Raw genomic sequence first — 25,227 nt, forward strand, 5'->3', positions numbered from 1 at the left:
ATGTCTTTAAAATGAGGACCTTAGGTGAGCATTCCTGTAGGGCAAATATAAGTTTTGATTCAAAACCCATTTCTAGGGCAAATTTAGGTTATGATTCCCCTTGAATTATTGAGCTGGCCCATCATATATGTATATTTTTTTTAGTTTTATGTTTATAAATTCATTTAATCCAATAGCTATAATTAAATATAGTCAAATTCAACCGTAAAAAAAATAAAATAAAATCTAATGATCCAAATTTATGTACAACGGCTAAAGTAATTAAAAAAAAATTATTTCACATGTTTCATGTTTTTCATAATGTTTCACGAGTTTCATGGTGTAGGTTTAGTGATCGTTTAGTACCTTTAGGTTAAAATGCTTATAAAATTAAATTATGATAGTCTACAAAAAAAAAAATTAAAAAAAAGTTACTTTAAAAAAAATATCTTAAATTCAATCTTTAATAATCTCAAGTTAAAAATTTACTAGATTAAAAATTTTAGGTTTTAACCTAAAGATGGAGATGGTCTAACAGAGCAACATCGCAAACCGAGCACACTTTATCAATTTTAGGCAATGTGTGGCTCAGATTGAACCTGAAATATAGTTAATTCTGTTATTCGTTATTGGTTTTGCTCAACGTGACGTGACACACTGGTTTCATAAATTTATGGGAATTTTAACGAAAAGCACCCGGTACTGTTCACTTTAACGAAAAACCACATTTTTACACTAAAAAGTCAATCCTGATACTATTCACTTTACCCTTTATTTTGTCCTTATCATTAAAACTCAAAGTTTTTAAGCTCTTTTCATTAGTTTTCCTTAAATTTATTTGGATGTATGGTTTACCTAAAGAAGACATTCCGCTTCAAGAACCAAATTTGGAAATTTGTCGAATTGGACTTTTGGTTTTGTGGTAAACGATGAATGAAATGAAATCCTATCAATCTGCTAGCTCTTTGGTGGACACCAACAATAACAATAACAAAATTTTTTCCCACTAAATAGAATCAGCTGTATAAATCCTAAAACGCCATTGCGTTTGGTTCTGTGTCACGTCTTCCTTTAGATCCAAATACTTAAAGTCTTTTCTTAGAGTCTCTTCCAAAGTCTTCCTATGTCTTCTTCTACCCATTTGCGGCCCTGAACCTCTATCCCGTAATCGCATCTTCTAACTGGAATGTCTGTAGGTCTTCATTTCACATGCTCAAACCACCATAAATGATTTTCTCTCATCTTTTCTTCAATTTCGGCTACTCCTACTTTACCTCAGATATTCTCATTCCTAATCTTATCATTTCTAGTGTGCCTACACATCCAACAAAATATTCTCATCTCCACTACATTCATTTTATGTACGTATTGATGTTTCACCGCCCAACGTTCCATGCCATAAAGCATTGTTGGCCTTATTGCCATTCTATAAAAAAAATTCCTTGAGCTTTAGTGGCATACGACGGTCACACAACACACCTGATGCACTCTTCCACTTCATCCATCCAACTTGTATTCTATGGTTGAAGTCTTCATTCAACTCTCCGTTCTTTTGCAAGATAAATCCTAGGTAGCGAAAACGGTCGCTTTTTGGCGCACACGAATCCGAAAAATTATAATATTTGATTTACTTGTTCAAATGACTAACTAGAAATGAACAACCACGAGAGCCAATTGCTTGAATATGTAATCAAATATGATATTACTTGTTAATAAGAATCAACTAGCTTTCAGTTTAGAGTTACTTCTCTTCCGACAATAAGTTCGTCAGAAACAATGAAAGCAATAGTTTTTTGCATCACTCCATGCGTGTATTGAACATTTTCTACAAAGTTAAAGTTCACTTGCATATATTTGCTAGAATTGTGTAATGTTCATCGATGTTGTTAAGGAAAAGAAAGTAGAACTTGATTAAATTCAGAAGAACAATGAATTAATTAGTTATGACTAAAAGAATTTTTGCTATTACATCATGCTAATCTAAAAAAAAAATATATTGAGATTAGATAAAGAAGTTTCATCAATCACTTGTGTTTCTCAAGACTTATTTTAATTTACGACCACCTCGACACTTATTCTCCTTCTCATGGCCTCTGCTATAAGGATTTGATGGCGGCGGCATGAAGCGTGACTTCCTGCAACGAAACGGCTGGTCATGCCCAATGTCTAGATAACCATGGATTTTGCATTCGGTGTTTCAATGCAAAGCATATCCTCCGCTATGTGGCACGCTTTCACATGGTATATGCTTTCACAAGACATTTTCATTCAATTTATATGGGTTCTTGGATTGCAATTGGGCTGGTAGTGTTGATGATGGTCGCTAAACTATTGGTGCATACATTTTTCTTGGACCTAATATTCTTACATGGACGGCTAAGAAACAATATGCTGTTTCTCGATCTAGTAAGGAGGCTGAAGCTGATATTCACTGGTCCAGTTATTTATTTCGCGAACTTAGCATTCCCTTGCGTGTTCCTTCGTGCATCTTTGTTGACACATGTTGCACTACATATTGCTGCAAATCCTATTTTCATGCAAGAACAAGGCAGATAGAAATTGATTATCGCTTTGTTCAGGAGCTGCTAAACCTTGGTTTTCCTCGAACCCGTTATGCCCTACTATACATCAGCTTGCTGACATCTTCACGAAAGCACTCAATCGTGAACGATTTCTTTCTTTGGTTCCGAAGCTCAAGCTCCACTACGTTTCATATCGCTTGAGGGGGTGAAAGGGCACATGCACATTTAACCAAGCGATCAATTCATTCCACTAAAGAGACACAAATACATTTAACCAAGTCATCAAGTCATTCCATTCTTAGAATCAAGAAGTCACAACAACGTCCTTCTTCTTAGAATCTGATGTATTTATTTTCGTGTCATTATTTCATTCATTGTATCATTCTTCTTACATCTCTATACTAGAAACCTTTTCGGAACTCAGTTCATCTTTCTATAGTTTCTTCTCCAAACTAATCTTTCTATAAATGTAACCCCTAGTGAAGCTCATGGTCGTGATCCATGACTGGATATTTAATAATATTGGCATTCGTCGTTACAATGCAAACTGAGCACACCATAAGAGCAACGATGCAAAGTGTAAATGTCTTGGGCATGGTAACAAGAGGACAATGAGGAATATCAGATAAGATTCGAGGAGGTCGAATATATGATCATTCGATTGAGAAAGTTTGTATATAATCAGATGGTACTTTGCCAATTTAGGCAATGTGTGGCTGCATATTGAACCTGAAATATAGTTAATTCTGTTATTCGTTATTGGTTTTTCTCAACTTGGCGAAATTTAGAAATTTGTTATTCGTTATTGGTTTGCTGAAGTATAGTTAATTCTGTTATCGTTATTGGCTTTTGCTTCAAGAACAAAATTTAGAAATTTGTGAATTGGATCTTTGCTTCTTTAGTAAACGATAAATGAAACGAAAATCGTACCAATCTGCTAGGTCTTTGGCACACAAAAAATGGTCCATGAATTTGGCATAACTTCTTACTTTGGTCCCTGATCATGATTTGGTCCCTGACAATGAAAATGGATAAAATGGTCCTGAGTTTGTACACCGTAAGTTATTTTGGTTAGTGTGTGAAATATTTGTCAATATCTTTGTTAAATTGTAACATGAACGACCGTGTTACTGCCTTTTTAAGTGTATTTTTTGTCAAACTAACCCCTCCACTTAACGAGGATATTGACATATTTTTCATGGAAGGACTAAAATGATTTACAGTGGACAAACTCAAGGACCGCTTTTATAGATTTTTATTGTTAGGAGCCAAAGTGAAGAGTTAATCTCATAGACTGTTTTGGCTAAAATGCCAATGTTTGCATATCTTTCTTCTTTTGATATTAATTTGTAATATTTGATGTAGAAATAATTTTTTGCCGAATTCTTTTTTATAGATATATCAATTTACAAAGAGTCGAGAGTCAGAAAACTCTACGGCTCCACTTTGAAGGCTCAACTAGGACCCTAAAATTCTCAGGGCCGGCCCTATTTTGATTAACACCATATATAGAATTTCTGAGTTATAAAACTAGTGTGACATAGACATTAAACCAACAATCAATAACACAATTAGCAACAAAAATTTCAAGTTGTCTTGCCTAAAACTAGCAAATCTCATCACATTAAATAGACTTAACCCCATGATATCATCATCTCCTCCTAAGCATATCTGATATATCCCGCAGAGACCAAAACCATTTGGAGTTTGTTTTGAAGAAATGACCATGTCCAAGACATTTACACTCTGCATTGTTGTTGTCTTAGTGTGCTCCATTTGCTTCGCAACAACAAATGCAAATACCATTGGTAATCCAATCATGGGGCACGACCAACCGTTTCATTGTAGGGAGTCACACTACATGCCGCCACCATCAAATCCTTACAACAGAGGTTGTGAGAAGGAGAACATGTGTCGGGGTGGTCGTAAATTACAATAAGTCTTGAGAAACACAAGAGATTGATGAAACTTCAAGCCATTACTGAAAGTTCATCCTTTGCAACTAAAGAGGGTGTCCATTCTTGTACATATTTTGTTCTTTACCTAATCTCATTGTCTTTTTTTTTTTTTTTAATTAGAATGATGTAATAGCAAAAATTCACTTATGCATAACTAATTAATTCATCGTTCTTTCTAAATTTAATCAAGTTCTACTTTCCTTTTTACAAACAGCATCGTTGAACATTACACGATATTGGCAAATATATGCAAGTAAAATTTAACTTTGCAGAAAATGTTCAATACAACGCATGTAGTAATGCAAAAAACTATCACGTTTCATCGTGTTTCTAATTGGGCGATATATATTTGGAAGAGAAATGACTCTAGACACCCAAGTCATATCATTTATGTCATATCTGATCGTGCATTCATGAACTAGGTGTAAGAGTATGAGTATGATTCTTACAAGTCTTGGGATAATTGATATTATAAAGAAGTCTTAAATCATGTTGACAAGATTTAATCCAATCATATTGGTATATTGAGGACTTTTGTGTTTGCTCGTTTATAGGACTCATACTAATATAAGGAATGCAATTTTGTATTCCTTGTAGGATTGTAATAGGGCAATCTATGTTTAGTATAAAAATATAAGCCACTACTCTCATAAAACACGCGCTCAATATTGAACTAAGACCTATTGTTAGTTTGAGTACCTTTGGTTTTGCAAGAGAGGAGAAGGTGCACTGTTTGAAGTCTGATTTGGCTTCTTCTTCTACTGCTTTTTACAAGTTAGTTTGTCATTATGTTTATCGAACTGTGATTTTAATACTTGTATAAATTTGTGGTCCATGAGCTTAATCTCTTAACTTGTATTTTTGATAAGTTTAGTCTTACATGTGGTATCAAAGCCTAAGATTATTGCTCTTGAATTCAAATTGAAAGTTTCGAAACTAAAACAGTAAAAGACGTGATGTTAATTAGCAAATATCGAATTTTGTTTGTGAAGAAATCTGTAGGGCTTTTTCTAGAAAACCCTTCTTCTCGGTTACGATCATTTTTTATTCCATGTTATTTTGTTTGGGATCTGTAAAGATTTCATGAATTTTCTTCTACTTCCTTATCAAGAATTATATAGGTATGACATATCAAACTCCTAAATTTTCATCTTGCTATAAGTTTGAGTTTTCTGGGTTCACAAGAGTCAATTATCACAGCAAATTGAACATTGTGCTTTTGTGGGCCAAATTATTCAATTGGTCAATATTGTCTTTTTGAAATCTTGATCATCCAACTTTAATTGAGATAAAGAAATAATAGAGAGGATGTCTTTATGCAAAAGATTAGGTAGTGTTGTTTTCAAAATTATTTTGACAATTGCAATTTTTGAAAAGGGGGGAAATCGTGTTCTATCTAAACCATCTTTCTGCAAAAGATCAAGGGGTTGTTGAGGTTTGTGAATATGTGAACGCATACATGCACTTGTGATATTTATTTTGAGCTAGAATTGTTATTGTACATATGTCAATATATATTGAAGTGCATATGTCAATATTGGAGGCCATGGTTATGTGTCTCTTGATGCATCTAATGGTTAGTCTAATAATTAACCTTTTTATTTGTTGTTGTTATTAAATTAATGGTTTGATATTAGACTAATGAAACATTAATGCATGTGACACAATCAATTTTTGAGGCAAGAAACTATTATTTGTAATTTTTATAAGGATTATCTTGAATGCAACTTGTGTATTTATAATTATGAAATATTGGTTTTGAAGTTTCTTGGTTTGATTGAAGACATTTATATGTTGTCTAACATATTCTAAGAGATACTAACGTTCATAATTTTTTACGGGAATTTGTGTTGACGAGATACGGGCCGATAACTTTTAACGATGATTTTGGTTTGACGAACTTGTAACACTGGAGATTTACTTCGATAATCTTCAATATTACGGAATCCACGTGAATCTGGAGTGAAGGCAATCTGCATAGACGGTTCTCAAGCATTGATGGATAGTTTGTTTCGTTGATGTGGAGTCGAGGAATCTCAGTCGGGTTGACGAATATGGGTCCAGTGATGCATTCGGGTAACTCAGTTCACTGTTTCATGCATGATTAATTGTTCTCTTATATGCATGATTATAGTGTGATGAGTTAGAGCATGATGAATTAGGGCTTTTGTTATTTCGAGTATGCTTGTTTATTTATATATATTGTGAAGGCATGATTAAACTCGAAATCCCTATATAGATGCCAACTTGTGATTTATGTGAGATGTTTGAAATCATCTTTTGCTACATTAAAAATAATAATAAAAATAAAAAATTAGCGTAGCATTTGGTCTATATATACTCTTCTATTTTTAGTAAAGAGTCTATGGTTATGATTAAATTGGTCTTGGTGGAGGATAAAACTTGTTCATATACAGCACCTATTGTTCTCTTTTGTCTGTTTGGTATTGGGACATATATGATAAATGTCAAGTTTGGGTTGGAATTAATAGAATTGACTGCATATCATTTATTCTTTATACGGTGCAAATCCGTGATATTAAATTTCGTCAAATATGAAAGCTTGTGGGTGCTATGGAGCAACACATATAGATGAATATATAAGGTAGATGTTTATGGACCCCCTACAATGAGTCTTGCGACAATAAACTTTTAGCCATTTACAAAATGTATATTCTATTATGAATCGGAAAGCAAATAATTATTTTGTCATCTTATTGGAAATTCATAAGATTGATGATATGCGGCTGTCATTATTTTCTCCAATGACTTGCTTACGAATCTGTATATAATTGACGATCGTGTTGACAATGAATTAAAGGTATGAAGATTTTTAATTTGGATTATTGTCATATATAAATCTTAGGATTAATAGACTTGTTATTGTCAATGGTCTATTTATTCTATTGTGAAAATTATGGAGTTTAAGATGCATGCTTATTGTATATGTATATTTTTTATTTCATTTATGATGCATGCTTCCGCTATTATGATTTGGTTGAAATCACAAAGATGGAGGAAGATGAACTTTGAGTTCTCCAGAAGAAATAGTGGTCTTGATTATCTCGTTTTAATCAAGACATGTTGTTGTGATATATATCCAGACATTATCAAAATTTGGTTGATCTTGCTTGATGGATATTGAACTAGAAATTGAACTAGTTAGGATCAAATTGAATGCAAAAATATTGTGCTTGCTATTCCGATTTTGATCGTTGTTGAAATTGGTGATTTTGGGTATATGTGAGATAAGTTTTTTCCGAATGGATTGTGACTATCTTTTGATACCTAGACTATTTGCATAATGGTTTAGGTGTATATGACTAAACTGAGATTATGCAATTGGTGAGGAATCGGGAACCAATTGGTTCATATCTTCGGTTTCTTTATTGGTTGTGCAGTACATTCTGCTTATGCTTAAGTGGGAGAATCATATGTTCGAATTTAAGCATAAGGCTAAGAATTAGGCTGGCCATTATAATTCATTTGGTTGAATTATTTGTGTTACTTAATTTGTTTAAGTAATGAGAAGGATCCTATTATGTCGGTTAGCATTCAAAATGAAATGAATTTGGTTTCCATATGGATTCTGATTAGTCATTCATTGTATTTGAATGATTTTTTAGTTAATATAGTTGCTATACCACATCTTTTACTTAACTTGGTTGTGTTAAGTATGGCCTAGATAAGTGGGAGCAAATTGGTTTGGTTTTGCTATATTGGTTCACATAATTACAAAGTGCAAATTAAGTATGTTGTGACTTTTGAGTTAATTCTACAATGTAACAGAAAAGATTCTTAAGTTCAATACTTTAAAATGCATAGGTAAGTTGTATGTGAGGTTAAGCTTTTGTTGTCCAAAAGATTTGGTGTTCACTTCTATGAATATGATAAAGTTGTTGATTGGATCATAAATGTGTTATTCATACAATTATGAATAATTTTAAGTTGACAACCTACTGTCAAGAATGTTTGGTATTTTTAATATAAATTTTGGGCTATATGAGTGGGAGTAGACATCTTGGTTTACTTTTGAGCTTAGATACATTGCTATGAACATGAAATGGACATTGTGATCTGTAAGTTAAATCTGTATTTTGTGTTGCAGAGGTAATTATAAATTCATTGTTTTGGTTTATGTAAGCTAGTTGTGTCTATGTACTAGAGTGTTGATGAATGACTTAAGCGATCACCTTTATAATAATTTGAGATGATTATCGGTTGTGATGAATCATACTTAAGTGGGAGAATGTAAGAGTATGAGTATGATTCTTACAAGTCTTGTGATAATTGATATTATAAAGAAGTCTTAAATCATGTTGACAAGATTTAATCCAATCATATTGGTATATTGAGGACTCTTGTGTTTGCTCGTTTATAGGACTCATACTGATATAAGGAATGCAATTTTGTATTCCTTGTAAGATTGCAATAGGGCAATCTATGTTTAGTATAAAAATATAAGTCACTGCTCTCACAAAACACGCGCTCAATATTGAACTAAGACCTATTGTTAGTTTGAGTACTTTTGGTTTTGCAAGAGAGGAGAAGGTGCACTGTTTGAAGTCTGATTTGGCTTCTTCTTCTACTGCTTTTTACAGGTTAGTTTGTCATTATGTTTATCGAATTGTGATTTTAATACTTGTATACATTTTTGGTTCATGAACTTAATCTCTTAACTTGTATTTTTGATAAGTTTAGTCTTACACTAGGTTGTCATAAGAAAAGAAAATCTAGACTGAAAGCTAGTTGATTCTTCTTAACAAAGTATGTCATGTTTGATTACATATTCAAAACTTTAAGTATATGACTCGCGTTGTTTTTCATTTCTAGTTAGTCATTTGAACAATTGTAAATGAAATAGGCTTTTTAGTCAAATTGGTTCTGGTATAACTTTTCATTTTGGGTCCTGATAATAAAAATGATAGAAATAGTCCCTAAGTTTATCTACCATAAATTATTTTGATAATTTCGTGAAAAATCTTACAATATCCTCATTAAATAGAAGGGTTAGTTTGACAAAAATACCCTTAAAAATTCGTCACATGATCATTCACATTACAATTTAACGAGGATATTGATATATTTTTTGTGAAATGACCAAATGATTTATGGTAGACAATCTCAGGGGCTACTTTTATCGATTTTCATTGTCAGGCACTGAAGTGAATAGTTATGCCACTCTTAGAAACCATCTTGACTAAAAAGCCTGGTAATTTATATAGTTACATGGATATGTTGTTTCTTTAATCTCTTCTGGCTATCCCTTAATTTGACTTTGGTTGCCTTTTTTGTTCATTTTATATTTAAGTTTTGTAAATTAGAAACATGACTCGGATAACTCTAATGGCGCGTTTACATAACCATAATGAAAATAGGAGGAATTGAATTGAGGATGAGTTGGAATGAGGAGAAGTCAGAATCAGATTCCTGTTGAAGTTGTTTACTTAAATGTTCTGAAATCGGAATAGAAATGACACTAATTTCATAAAGTTGTTTACTAATTTAGCAGAATCGGAATATAAACCAATATGATTACTAAAATGCCCTTGTCCCAAATCAAATATTTTATACACTTTTTTTAATAAAATTTGATATAATATATAATAGTAAGAAAAAAAATTAAATTTCTTTTTTATTTCATAGACACACTAAAATGCTTTTGTTTATTTTTTTCATAAATTTAAGTATTTACTTTAATATTTAAATTTTCTCGTTCAAATTGTAGTTTCTTCTATTTGGCATATGCATGGAGTTGTGCATAATGTTAATGAGGGCATAATAGGAAGAACAAATGCATTCCTGATTCCCTCACCCTCCTAGAATTCAAATACTTCATCTATCCAGGGAATATCACTTCTCCAATTTCAGGAATTGCATTCCTTGTTTCGGGTGGGGTCCACCACACTATTGATTCCCCAGTATTTAGTAAACACCGGAGTAATCCGTAATCGGAATTCAATTCCCTTTTTTTATTCCCATTACTCTTACGTAAACACGCTCTAAACTTTTTATGAAAACAAGACCAATTCAAAGCTGAAACAAATTTTCTAGTTTCGCTCTTTAAGCCAGATTGTCATTTTGATTCAGGCCCAACCCTGAGGGTTACCAGAGTAGAGGGCCATTACTATGAAATGGCTCCCAGTTTTTTTGTTTATTATATATCTTTTAACATTACAAATCTTGTGTTTAAAGCTAAGAAAATAGCAAGTGAAATGGGGATTCAAACTGTTTTTTTTGTGAGAAACGCATCATTTGAAGAAAGAAACAATTTGATGAGAGTGTTAGTGAAACAGTAACTCAATCAGCTATTGAACCTTTTAGAGTTGATTACTTTATTTATAAAGTTTATCAAGCTCGTAACTCACTTGATATCATATTTGAACAATTTCAGAAATATGAAGAAACTTTTAGGCTTCTGTTTAATTAGATGAAGTTAAAAGCTGCAGACAATGATAGTTAGAAGAGTTTTTGTATCAATCTTGAAGGATTTTTGAAACATGGTGAACATTCTGATATTGATGGAAAAATACTTATTTCTAGAGGTAAGAAATAAGTTTTTCAAAATTAAAGTTGATCAAATCTTATCTTCGATCAACTGTGTCACAAGAAAGATTGAACGGTTACCTATTTTATCAACTGAATAAGAGTTGCTTGAAAAATTATGTAAATTTAATCATTTTGGTCATTTCGTAAAAAAATATGTCAATATCCTTGTTAAATTGTAACGTGAACAACTATGTGACTACTTTTTTAGGGGTGTTTTTGTCAACCAAGCCCCTCCATTTAATAAGGATATTGACAGTTTTTTTTCACGAAATGACCAAAATGATTTACGGTGGACGAACCACTTCTATCATTTTTATTGTAAAGGGCCAAAGTGAAAAGTTATACCAATCTCATGGACCATTAGCTAAAAAGCCTTAATTACCAACTTCCCATGTCATTGCAGCTGCAAACTTAAGGTCATAATACACCAGGAAACTATCTTGTCATGTTTATCTTCTACCACTGAATTAAATTACTTCCACTAGTAGAAAAAACAGTTTGTGCGACGAACAATATTTTGTCGCACAAGACGTACTTGCACGACGGAAAAAAAGCTTCATCGCACAATACTTCGCGCGACGATTTGTTGTCGTCGCGTAAAGTCAGCAAGAAAATGCGAGGTAATTTTTTTTGTGCGACAAAGGGTTCGTCGCGCAAGTTACTGTCAGTTTTCACTCAGACCATTCATTGCAGGTGAATCAGAGGAATCAATACCGCATTTAATACAGATGTTTGCGTGACAAAGCCTTAGTCGCGTAAAGGCTCTAACCTTCCTATAAATATGCGCTTCTGTTGTCTTTATTCTTCATAATTTTGTTCTCCTTATTCTTCAAGAACAAATGGAGGATAAAAACAAGGATCAAAGCGTGCCTGCCGCCAACCCGAATGATTTAAGGCAACATTTTGAGTTCACGCATGCGATTGTTGTAGCCATGGGGAATAATTGTCCTACTGTTGAGTGGCGTTCTTGGAAATATGTGTCCGAGAATGTGAAGAAAGCGGTGATGGATGAACTATTAGTAAGTATACTATTGATGAATCAATAATTAAGTTTGTGAAATTTTTAGTTATATGTTGGAATTAATTATTTGCATATATGTGTAACAGTGTAAGTATACTCTTGATGATGATAAGAACGATCATTTGATGAAGTTGATGGAGGATGCGCTGGAAGGAGGTTACAATCGACGGTGTTATGACGTCCAACGGAATGGAGGACCATCGAAATAGTAGTTTTAAATTTATGTTTGTGAGGACAATATTAAATTTAAGGTTTTTTTTTATAAGTTATGTATTTGGACTTAATTAGGCTTTAATTCCTGTTTGGTTTTTTTATTGAGGCCCAATGTAAGCACCATATCCTCGGTTTGTATGTGTTTTCAATCTTCAATGAATATCGTACTTATGCTCAAAATAATTGTATGGATTAAGGTATTAATTATTTATAGAATAAATATTTAAGGTATTAATTATTTATAGAATAAATATTTAAAGTATTAATTATTTTTAGAATAAATATTTAAGGTATTAAATATTTTTAGAAAACATATTTAACTGAATATGACACACCCTGTGTCACATCCCGGCCTGGGACGGACCACTTCCACCATCACTGGACATCTTGGATATACCGTATCCACAAAACATCTATCCCATCTAGGCATAGAAAACTCTAAATCATATCCTAGAGGTGTAGGATGAGGTTGAGTCATTTGAGCAAATGTATGAGAAACAACAGAATGCGTAGCACCACAATCAATCAATACTCTAGCAAAATGACCAAGAATATTTAATGTACCTATGATTAGGGATGGGCAAAATACCCATGGGTATGGGTAACCACGGTTACCCGCCCATTTAAAGTTGATGGTTATGGTTATGGGTAACCGTTTAGACAAATAAACGGTTATGGGTATAACCGTTTATCCATAAAATTTAAATGGCCGGTTATGGGTATTATCCGTCGTTATAACGGATATCCATCGGTTATGGGTAATATTCATGGTTATAACGGGTATCCATTTACCCATTTAATTTAATATATGAAATTTTTTTTAAAAATTAAATCGGATATGAAATTTGATTTTACCCCAACGACGACATTCAATTCCATTCAATTCATACAAACTTCTCATATAATGCAGGCATATTGTATACAAGTACATTTCGCGACATCATTTAAGTTACTCAAAATTATGTCACTTTATCAAAAGAAATTCTCACTTTACCAAAATTGGGACACAACGACGAAATCATGAGCAACATTTAGTTCTTGAATCTGGTGCTCCGACTGATTCCTGCATTGATTCCGGTGGCCTCTCCACCATACGGACCTAAGGGCTTCCTCACCTCTCTTACCTGTCCTCTTCTACTCTTCACTGCCTTCTGGTGCTTCAACTGCACACGCACAGAGAAAGAGATGAGTTAGTAGAGCAATCATTTAATAGCCTGCAACATTACGTGTGTTCGACTATTTGATCAAAATACCTTGTACTTCTTTCTTGGATTCTTGATCAGCTTCTTATGAGCACGAGTAAATGTATGCTAAAATGTACTTATAACGATGTTTAATTGTCAGAAAATAAAAATTATGACAAATTTTTCTTTTGTAATTTTCAAATTGTTAAAAAAAATAATGTAGACGGGCAAAAAAAAAGGTAAATGGGTAAAAAAAGGATAAACGGGCGAAAAAATAGGTAAACGGGTAAATGGTTATGGTTATGGTTAAATGGGTAAATGGTTATGGGTAAATGGGTACACGGTTATGGGTATGAATAACCGTTTATAAACGGTTATGGTTATGGGTATAACCATTTATGTAATTACCCAACGGGTAAACGGTTATGCGGGTATGAATATAAACAGTTATGGATAAAATAACCGCAGTTACCCGCCCGCATAACCATTGCCCATCCCTACCTATGATTAAATCAGGGAGGTTCTATGCCATATCATCCACATTCAGCCGGTGGATCCCCAACCCCAGCAGGTAGAGATTGTTGCTAGCAGTGCAGGATCTTCGAAGGCAGTCCGGTCAGCCAAGACAAGGATAAGGTGTTCATGCTAACAGAGGTCATGGGGGACGACAGCAGAATCAGGGACGTATCCATAACATGACACTGCATGATCATATACGGTCCAATGTACCTAGGACTCAGCTTGCCTTTCTTTCCAAACTGCACAACACCTTTCCATGGTGATAGTTTTAGAAATACCCAGTCATCTACATTATGCATCCGGTCAATGGCATGCTTGTCTGCTAAGCTCTTTTGTCGATCCTGGGCCACTTTCAGGTTAGACTTAATTACCTGAATATTCTGGGTAGTTTCATCCACAATCTTCGGGCCCACCAAAACTCTTTCGCCAACCTCTAACCAACATAAAGGTGTACGACAAGATTTCCCATAAAGTGCCTCAAATGGTGTCATACCAATACTCGAATGGTAACTGTTGTTATAGGCGAACTCCATCAAATCCAAACAATCATGCCAACTATCACCAAACTGAAGCACTGAAGATCTCAGCATATCTTCTAATGTCTGAATAGTCCGCTCAGATTGTCCGTCTGTCTGAGGGTGATATGCTGTACTATAAAGTAATCTCATACCAAGAGCCTCCTGAAACGCTATCCAGAACTTAGAAGTGAATCTAGGGTCCCGATTCGAGATAATATTAACCAGAACGCCATGGTACTTCACAATCTGTGATATGAATAACTTAGCTAATTGGCTTAATGAATACTTCTCCCTCACTGGAATAAAATGTGCTGACTTAGTAAACCGATCAACTACCACCCAAATGTCGTCATAATCATTTTGTGTACGAGGAAGCTTGTACACAAAATCCATAGTAATATTTTCCCATTTCCACTAAGGAACGGGAAGTGGCTGCATCAACCCAAACGGTTTCTTCCTTTCAGCTTTAACCTGTTGGTAAATGGCACATCTACTCACATACTCGGCAATTTCCCTTTTCATACCTGGCCAATAATAAAATGGTCGAATAGTATGATACATTTTGGTACCTCCTAGATGCATTGCATATGCCGAAATATGCGCTTCATCCAGGATTTCTTTCTTTAATTCTTCATTATTCGGCACATACATTATGTTCTCTTGCATAAGCATGCCATCAGTTTCTCGAATTCTGAAATTTTTCTTCTTCCCTTGTCTTAGATGCGTAAACTCTTACTTTTTGCGATCAATATAAGCTGGAGGGATAAATCTTTTTTGGAACAACTGCTTAAATACTTCCCAGTCCGCAATCTCTGATGGGGTCAACTTGTAAGACTTTTGTCTCCACCAGGATGCAGGCTACTCCCCTAAAAACCAGGTAGTCGTCTCGACCCACCTATCAGGAGGAAGATTCCCCTGACTCTGCATCACAAGGAAAGTCTTTTCGATATGATTAAGCCACTTCTCCGCTCCCTCATGTCCTTCATTTCTTATGAAATGATTCTGTTTCAGATTATACATAGTCTCAAGGGGTGTCATTTGAGAAGAACGGAGCGAAGACTGAATGGCATTAGCTATAACTTCCCCTAACTGAGCAATATCAAGGAAACTAGACTCAGCTGAGTGACGGGGCTCTCTACGAGACGACATAGTTCTGACAGAGAACATCACAATGATTAGAATATTCATGAACTATACAGGACTAATAAACCTAGGCTCTGATAACATTTGTCACATCCCGCCCTGGGGCCCAAAGCGGACAATATCGTGCTACAGTGGTGGAGCGGGCCTGGGAAGTTATCCACCTCGGGCCGGGATGTGACAAATGGTATCAGAGCCAATCTCTGGCCGGAAGTGTGCCGACGAGGACGTCGAGCCCCTAAGGGGGTGGATTGTAACATCCCACATCGCCTATGGGAGTGACCCTTAAATGTATATTCTCATCCCTACCTAGCACGAGGCATTTTGGGAGGTCACTGGCTTTAGGTTCCGTCAGAACTCCGAAGTTAAGCGAAAAGATGGCCAGAGCACTCCCATGATGGGTGACCCATTGGGAAGTTGCTCGTGAGTTCCTAGAAACAAAACCGTGAGGGCGTGGTCGGGGCCCAAAGAGGACAATATCGTGCTACGATGGTGGAGCGAGCTCGGGAAGTGATCCGCCCAGGGCCGGGATGTGACACCCGACCAGAGTCGAGGTATGCTGGCCGTCACCCGAAGGTGATGTAACCAAAAGTGTAAGTGATGTAAAAATGTGAATAAATTAAAACTGAAACTAGAACTTATTTAAACTCATAAATTGAGTGTGCAGTAGTGGGTAGTTCCCATATAATACAAATATTCAAAGCATAGATGACAAAAGAGTGTGCAGTCGAAACTAGTTAAGTACTTTAGCACACAACCGGGAAAGGCTCCTTACATTTATTTAGGTATATCAGAATCCGCCGAAGTTTCCTCGTATGACACAAAGAATTCGGTTGTCTAAGACCTGGAGGAGCGAAAAACAGAAAGGTGAGTGGGCACAAAAACAAAGGTTTATAAAACACATTTATTTTTCGAACATATTAATCCCTCGCTGTAAATCATGTATAGTTTCCAGAAAATCATACTACATATAAGTATGAAAACAACTGTAAAGAACAATGATGCCAGAAATACGCCAAACTACAATATCTCAACAATAGCATAATGAAAACAGGTTACTTATCAATCTACGCTAGCACACGAGTTCATGCAGATAGTTTTTGACATGAACAGGACTGTGGTGTAATGTATAAGTACGCTCTAGTGCTACAATCATGTGAAGACTAGCGATAATCGCAGTCACCTATGAGTCAGAGTTGCCTAATACAACCTGTACGACAAGACTGACACCTATTTGGATCCAAAGCGAGCGTGTGGTGCAGAGGTGAACATACACGTGAAAGACTAGCCTTGGCCCAGGGCGAGCACTAACATCGGGTGTAGCAATGATGAGCATACTACATAAATATAAACATGCCATAACCATTCAACAATTCTAGTCAACGTGGAAAACTTACATGCGCATCCCATAGGATTATTTTAGCATTTCACAGCAGTATAACATTTCTTGTAACATATGTAATCATGGCATAATAGGTGTAATATCAATCTAAAAACAATAATGGCAACTACAAAACTTTATATATATATATATACACACACACACACGAAAACAAATGCCCATTCATTGGTACGTGGTCGGATCGTAGCCTCTTAGCCTCGCTTGACCTCATATGTCCTCGGGATAATTTTCACCTATATGTGAAATAACTAAACTAATAAATTAAATAGGACATATTAAAAAAGGCTAGGTAAATCTCCCATACTTTGCTCAAACAGAAGGTTTGAATATACGAAAATGATGTACATGAACTCACGGACCCGTACGTGTCAAGCACTCGCTGGTCGAAGGCTAGACGCACCCTTACACGCCGCATAGCCCACGGCCACACGCGCAGGTCAGAGGTGACAGAAGCCAAGGAATATTCCGTCAGAGTTGACGGAATATTACGTTAAATATTAACAGAACTTAATGGCGTTACCTGACGCCGTTAGAATATTCCATCAACTTTGATGGAATATTCTTCGTCTTCTCTAGTGAGCCTCGCTGCTGTCTGGTTCGCCGGTTTCTGGATAAAATTTCAAAGCCTTATAACTTGCTCATTTCTCAACCATTTCTGATGAAATTTATATGGAATTGAAGCTGGAGAAGAGGATAACAAGATTTTACCTTCCAAAAGTCCAAAAATGGAAGGGAAATGGCCTAAAAAATCCTCGAAAGATTCGGCCTCACCTTCAATTCCTCAAACTTGCTTATTTCGACGTTAACTCGACTCCAAAATTAATCTAGGGACCCTAGGGAGTTGTGTAGAAGCTTTCCCACGTCCTAAAACCTTGTAACTCGGCCTGAAACTCATCGAAGGAAAACTCACTGAGTTAGACCTTTCGAGTTAAGGGATTAAAACTCGTCCATTTCGTGATCGATTGGTGCGACTGGGTTCGTGATGATGAGAGGAACACGATGAAGGTGATTTAGAGTTCGATTTGTGAAGTTTTGAGGTCGTTCTAGAGGGTTGCAGAGAAAGGGATAGTTTCGGTGAGAGATGAGGAGAAGAGAAAGAGTGAGAGAGCAATTTCTGATTGGGGGAGACGTGTGAGGAGTGGGTTCTTTGATTGGTGAGGGAATTGTGGAGAGATGTTGATTGGTGAAGAGTGAAATGAGGGAAAATGATTGGTTGTGAGTGAAATAGGGGACACAAGTCCAATTTAAAAACAAGAGAGGATAGGGTTTTTCAGATTTGCACCGTAAAAGTACTCAGAAAATCTATCCCCTTATCAAACATAGTGTTTCTCACACTGAATAATTAATACACATGTGTACAAATTTTACCCGCTGTTACGTACTTTGACTGAGCGTAACTTTTTCGTTATAAAACCGATTCGAGTCTAACTCGTGCTCACGCGTTCGTGACAAGTACTATTTAATTATGATAACGAGAAAAATAAATTGAAAGCCGAATACTACATCCACGTCACCTGCCAACAAGGGCATAAATGTCACTTTACACACTAGGGGAGAAAATTACATAGAAAATTAGGGACAGGTCGTCACAGAATACTTTTTTGTAATTATAAAGTTTACGTAAATATAGATATATATATATATATATGCTTACGTAAACTTTATAATTACAATCATTCCATTCGTTGCTAAATATATTGTGCAACGCTATGTTCGTTGCTTAAGACAATTTTGCGCGACGAATAGCAGCTGTTTGTCACTCAAAGCACGGTCAGATTGCGTTGAAACATTCCCATTTATTGCGCATTTATGACGCGTTTTGCGCTACGAAGATGGTGATTTGCGCAACGAATGGGTTCGTCGCACAAAGGTATCCTAGTGCTATATAAACACAGTTTCAGAACCCTAGTTTTCAAAAAAAATATTTGTTTAAAAAAGAATGGCCGATTTTGAAGAAGGTTCTGGCAAAAAAGAACTTGTAGTGCGATCAAAGAGGTATCGACGAAAGCAAGTGTCGTACTTTGAAGGCAAAAATATGGCTAATGCGTACGCCGAATTTAGATATGACATTGGGAATTTGGTGCAGAGGGATTGTTCTTCCGAGTTTGAGTCTTAGAAAAAGGTCCCTGAGGTGTTGAAGAAGTTCATACTGGGGGAGTTATCGGTAAGTTTGTGGTAAATAATGAACAATTATTTTTGTTAAAACGTAATATTTTTTAAATTACTAATTTATTGATATTGACATTAATGTAGGTTCATTGGGATGTTGATGAAACCGATGAGAAGCAACGAATTTATGTGGATGGGCTTTTCAAGCAGAGTTTCCGGCAATGGAATTTTGATGTGTTGTGGGCGGGGGATGATTGAAGTTGAATTGTAATTTTTTTTTTTTGAAATAAGATTTTGTGGACTTTATATTTAATTTAATTAATAAATTTATGTTATGTGGATGAGTATTAATATTTACATTAATTATAATTTGTGTTTGGGATAATAAATTAGTTTTGTTAATTAATTTAATGTTTAATTAGGTTTGAGTTTTTTTATTTATAATAAAATAAAAATTTACATTACATACAAATAATGGAAAAACAAAAAAAAAAATTAAAAAATATGCATTTTGTGAGACGAATGTTGGTATCGTCGCGCACTTTGTTTAAAATAATAAATTATAAAGTAAATGAAAAAAATTGTAACCTTGCGTGACGATACATTGTTTTTGTCGCCCAAAGGGTATTTGAGTGACGAACACGTTTTTAGTCGCGCAAACTGTATTTGCGCGACGAAAACGATGTTTGTCACGCAAAATCAATCTTCCAAAAGTTAACTTTATAATTTGGATTCAGCTGTGCAGAGCCAAACTATAGATTTAGCCTATGCACTCATCCCTTTCGTTTTTCTTCAATCCGACATCCGTTATTTTCATTTTCTCTCAATTTCATCATCTAATACTCCCTCCCTATTCTTGTCTAGGTTGATCGAGTTGTCTCGGTGTGTCTGGTAAGCTTTGTTTTTATTAGGGTAAAAGTATTAATGTAAATTCATACTAACGCCATGAATTTCGTTGTTTATAGGGATATTGTGTGTGATTAGCGAATTGGTGGAGAACGATTAAGAATGTATTTTCTTTGTTTTATTTAAAAAAAAATTAATTAAATTATGTTGAACTTATGTTGTTATGTTTATATTGTGTTGTGAAATTATATTTATATTATGTTGTTAAATTTGTATGTGAAGTTCAAATATGTGTTCTGATGTATGGAGTTAATTGTAATTAACTTCGTACTTGTTTTTTCTTTTAAGTAAAACTTAGTTTCCTGTTCGAGGATTAGTTGGATTTCGCGCATGGATGTGAAAGCATGACTGTTGTCTAATTGATTCTTGAATTGTCCCATTATTTGGACAGTTTGGGAATGCACAGTTATGGCGTGTAGTTTATGGTTGAAGGATTAAGTTTCAGTTGCGGAGATTTTCGGTGTCATCTCTGTACGTTCTTCAGGTGGCTCATAGGTATTTCATATCTACGTCGTCCATCAAAAGAACTGTACTGAGATGCTGTCGAAATTCATCAACGTCGATATCTAATCTGATGTAGCCGTAAATTACGTGACATAACGATGCATTCCCGAATGGGATATGGCCTTTACCAGAGGCATAAGGTGACACTATCATTTGTATGAAGTTGTTGTGATTGTTGTACTATTATTGTGGTTGCAGGAATTATGAACATAACGTGGATACATAACCCGAATAGATGCGCGGACAAATATTTGGATGGAATCAAGGATTTTATTGACTTCCGCTGGGTGCTTACCATCACCTTCAACTCCATGTGGGACGGAACTTGTGCAATCAACCAGCCATTGTAGGAGAAACGGAGGTGGCTGGCAAGAACGCCCATCGATAATGTCATTGAGTGAGTGAACGAGTCAGAGTTGAAGCAGAAGGTTAAACCCTAAGCAAGAAATTCTACACGTTAAACCCTAAATTTTGGAAACGGAAAACAATCTGAGGCAAAACCCCAATTTGAATATTCAAGATTAGAAGGCACAATAATGTATCAAATCTAAAACGATATTGGGCCTTTTTATTATAGCCCAAGCTTATTCTTGTCTTTTTATTTTTTATTTTTATCATGAAAACAACTTTCATTATAATAAAAACTAGTACAAAGCCAAAAAAGAACCAGGTAAACAACTACAGAGAAAGTAAAAGGCCCAAGTGAAATGAGAGCAGTAACCTAAGATACAATAGAAGGCCAACACAAGCTTAGGCCTGAAGGCTGTAAAAAAAAACAATAAAAAACCCTAATTTCCAACATTAAAGACCACACCGTCATTGCCGTTATATCCTCAGAGGAAGCCAAACTCCAAACAGAGTAAGTAGACACTAGATCCAAGTCCCCTTCACGAACCTTTGCAAATATATACAAACAAATTAACATAAGGGTAGAGAGTGAGGCAAAGGGGTATGTAAAGTACCCAACACTTGGCCTCGATGGGGATTTGGCATGGTGGTTGGGGGAGGGGAAGTGAAAGAAGGAAGTGGATCTAATATCCAATTTTTGATTGGAGTGCACCAATCTAAGCACATGATGGGATGAAGATAAAGTATCACAGCTAGGGAGAAGGGAGGAACGAAAATTAAAAGACATAAAGCATTAATAGTATGCGAAAAATGCTGAATAAAGGGGCATGAAGCCTAGGATAGTTGAGACTCGGCTCGGGGAAAAATGAGATTAAACTCAAGGGAGAACCGAGAATTAAAAAGGAAGGGAGAAAAAATGGAAATGATGAAGGAAAAGGAGGGGGAGTAGGGAGGGGGAAAGAGTAAAGGAGATGACGGGGGATGAAAAGAGTGAAGAGAGAAACTGAGCAAAAACTTATGAGGAAACAGAGAAGAGAAAGGAAAAGAAGAAAGGAAGGTGGATGCCTCCAGCACCCGAGCCAAAGGCTAGGGCCGCCGACGAAAGTTTCTGGGATTGTCTTTTAGAGAGAAAAATGAAGACTTTTTAGAGAGAGGCTTTTTTAACTAGTTTCCGTTAGCTTGAGGCTTGTATAAGAAGAATTTTTTTTTTAGTGCATCAAAAGTGCACATTTAAATTACACATTTGAATAAGAGTTGTTAGATTATTAGCTTAACAAAATTTAACAACTCTTATTCATATATGTAACTTAATGTGCACAAGAAAAAAAATTCTCTATGCTATTGGACCAGATGAAGTGAACAGTGAATTAGCCCATCTACTTTTGCTTTACCCACTTGATTAAGTAGATTTAGGGCTGGTTCGGTATGGGATCCCAAACCGAAAATGGGATACCAAATTCCAAACCGATTTTTTTTGGGACGAGGTTTCAAAATCCAAAACCAAACCGAAATTTCGATATTCCCGAAGTTTGGGATTCCCGAAATTTTTTCGGGATTTCGGTATGGTTCGGGATTCATCGACCTCCCACCTTCCTTGCCAGCCCACACGGCCACACCTCATCCCAGATTTGTCGACCTCCTCACACCTTGTCTTTGTTGCCTTCGGGAGTCAGATGACTTTGCAAAGTGCATCGAACATAATCATTTATCGATTCTCGTCGATGTGTGAGCTTTTCCATGTCTTGCCGAACAAAATCGCCATTAGAGAGCTACTCTACTTTGTAGCGATGAATCTGATGTCTTGGAAGAACGACTGGGTTCCTCAGACAAAGGCTGCAATGGTACGGTGTTTTGGGAAGAACAGGTTGCGGGTGTGGCTGCTTTTTAGGCTTGCTTCTGCGTTTGAGGGAGTTGGTGGAGAGAGAGAGAGAGATAGAGAGAGAGAGAGTCAATGGCAGTCTGTGGGAGTGATGTTATCAAGAAATAAAATAAGGAAAGGAAAGGTTAGTGGTAGACAAAGAAAGAATAAAAAACAGAAAAAGGTGGTGAAGAAAGATGGTTATTGGACAGAGGGTCGATTGGTTGATTAAATTAAATAATAATATTTTATATATAAATATATATATCGGTTTGGGATTCCCGAACAAAGAAAAATGTGAGACCGATTCCCGTACCGAACGGTTCGGGATCGGTTAGGGATTGGTACCAAAATTTTTGGGATTTTCGGTTCGGGATTATTTCGGTTTGGGATCGGGATTTTTTCGGTATGGTTCGGGACTTTTGGGATTTTTTTCCAACCCTAAGTAGATTAGTTTGGGTTATCCATGCATGCGTGAAGAACATATATATGGTCTAAAAATAAAGATCTTATGTTTTTTTTTTTTTTTTTCAAACGATGAATTGTGTTAGATTAGCCACTAATGGGGTTTGAACTCACACCATCATGCAAGGGTTTAATACATTTTCACTACTGTAGTAAATGACCGCTTGCAATTTTATGTTTAGATGTTACCATTCAATTCTTAATTTATGATTCTATAACATTAGCAATTTATAATTGTAACGGAAAATGTAAGCATGTGATGAGTAGCCAATAATTAATGTGAATTTATGGCACTTATTTTTCTTTTAAAATGAGCACAAAGTTTCGTTTTTCTCATACTATATCCTAATGTATTAAAATTATATTCATTTGTACTTTCAATCTCATTGATTGTATAATATTTCATTAAATATATGACATTGTGATCACTAGACATTCAAAAATGGCAAAAATAAAAATAAACATTTCATTAATATAATGGAGAGGATTAGACATTTAAAGAAACAAAATACGTAAATTGATACAATTTCAAAATCTAAAAAGCAATGACAGAAAATTAAAACCTCAATTAGACGTTAAAATGATACATTTATTTATTTTGGACAGATCTTTCTACCAAAAAAAAAAAAAAAAAAAAAAAAAAAAGAAATTGGAACACAAGAATAAAAAAAATTGAATTACAATAGGGTGGGGCAACTGGAGCGCTGTTCGCTTCCTCCTCCTCCTCCTCCTCCTCCTTTCTTCCCAAATTGCTCTGTTTTTTCTGAAACCCTAAACCCTGAACCTCCAATCAATCTTCCTCTTCCTAAATGCCCCCCAAGTCGATATCCCTCCTCTTTGCTTTCAGTCTAGCAGTTATTGCAAGCGAGGTCCAATTGAATTCTCTGATGGGCGCAGCGAACGAGAACTGAGAAGGGACGGAGGCGAGCGTAAATGACGATGTTTGAAAGAGTTGTGAGTCAGGTGATTTTGGGCTATCTGGGTCGGTACTTCAAAGATATTCAGAAACACCAGCTGAAGATCACCCTTTGGAAAGGTAGTATTTTCAAGTATTGAAGTTATATGCTGTTGTTTTTCGTTTTCTTAGTGGAAGTCGGTTGAGTTTTGCAGGTTTTCGATGTTTTGAGTACTCAGGAAACTATGAATTTATGTATATAACAATGCCCATGTAATGAATTTTAATGTTGTTGCGTAGGGGAAGTGTTCTTGGAAAATGTGGAGCTAAGTCTTGAAGCATTTGATTATCTTCAGTTGCCTTTTGCTTTAAAAGAAGGTACTTTTGACATTTTCTTCGTACTACCATTGTTAATACTTCTGACATTTTCTCTACTTCTTCGGTACAGGCAATGTTTTTGGGTTATATGTCCATAGGTTTAAAGTTTTTGTAGTTGTTAGTGCAGTTATTGAGGACCATTTGGTGGAAGGATTCCATTATATTGATATGCCAGAACTTTAAGAAGGTCCAGTTAGTCTAAGTACATTATTGAAGGCACTAGTTGTGATTTTCTATCTGTGCTTTATTTAATTTTATATGCTGTATCTTTTGGGATGGGAGGAAATCTTATGTCTGTAGAGCTGTTGGGTCGTGCCTCGGGTCCTACATGATTACTTCTTAACTGGTGCATTAGATTTATGGCATGATTCTATATATTTCTTCATTACTATTATTGGTAGCTACACCTGATCATGGATTTTTTGGTAGGCCGGGTGGGAAAGTTAAGCATCAAAATTCCTTGGAAGAAGCTTGGTTGGGACCCCATTGAAATTATTTTAGAAGATGTCTTTCTTTGTGCATCCCAACGGGATGATCAAGAGGTAATTTTCAGTCTCAGATATGTTCATTTGAAAAGAAAGTGTTCTTGGAATTGACCGGTAGAATTACTTGGAGATTGTATAGATAATAGATATTAGATCACAAGACTTAACTAAAACAATGAAAAAAGAAAAAAAAAAGGTTTTGCGGATGATCTAAAGGTATCATATATCATGTAAATTAAGAAAGTATCTGAAAAGGGATAATTTCATGTCGTTA

At 35.4% G+C, this 25,227-nt stretch overlaps 2 protein-coding genes and 1 long non-coding RNA gene across 4 annotated transcripts in view; 2 read left to right on the plus strand and 1 right to left on the minus strand.

Annotated features, from left to right (window-relative positions):
- Nucleotides 1-11,240: 11,240 nt before the first annotated feature.
- On the plus strand, nucleotides 11,241-12,272 carry LOC126609587 (uncharacterized). The gene is made up of 2 exons (XM_050277433.1): nucleotides 11,241-12,027; nucleotides 12,116-12,272. The coding sequence occupies exons 1-2, from the start codon at nucleotides 11,848-11,850 to the stop codon at nucleotides 12,236-12,238; spliced, it is 303 nt and encodes a 100-aa protein (XP_050133390.1). The 5' UTR covers nucleotides 11,241-11,847; the 3' UTR covers nucleotides 12,239-12,272.
- Nucleotides 12,273-13,115: 843 nt separating this feature from the next.
- Nucleotides 13,116-18,122, minus strand: LOC126611653 (uncharacterized). Of its 2 annotated transcripts, XR_007618918.1 has the most exons (3): nucleotides 17,714-18,122; nucleotides 16,379-17,612; nucleotides 13,116-13,405 (listed from the first exon to the last, which is right to left on the minus strand). It is a non-coding gene; the product is annotated as an uncharacterized LOC126611653 (long non-coding RNA). The 2 variants fall into 2 exon arrangements; XR_007618917.1 differs by having other exon boundaries at nucleotides 16,379-18,122.
- A 5,730-nt stretch (nucleotides 18,123-23,852) lies between these two features.
- LOC126611646 (uncharacterized) overlaps nucleotides 23,853-25,227 on the plus strand; it is a 33,218-nt gene continuing 31,843 nt past the window's right edge. The window contains exons 1-3 of the mRNA XM_050280013.1: nucleotides 23,853-24,231; nucleotides 24,391-24,468; nucleotides 24,898-25,010. Of these exons, the coding sequence (XP_050135970.1) occupies nucleotides 24,129-24,231; nucleotides 24,391-24,468; nucleotides 24,898-25,010 (294 nt within the window). The 5' untranslated portion in view covers nucleotides 23,853-24,128. The remainder of the gene's footprint in view (nucleotides 24,232-24,390; nucleotides 24,469-24,897; nucleotides 25,011-25,227) is intronic.

The sequence above is a fragment of the Malus sylvestris genome, chromosome 17, assembly GCF_916048215.2.
Source record: "Malus sylvestris chromosome 17, drMalSylv7.2, whole genome shotgun sequence".
NCBI lineage: Eukaryota > Viridiplantae > Streptophyta > Magnoliopsida > Rosales > Rosaceae > Malus > Malus sylvestris.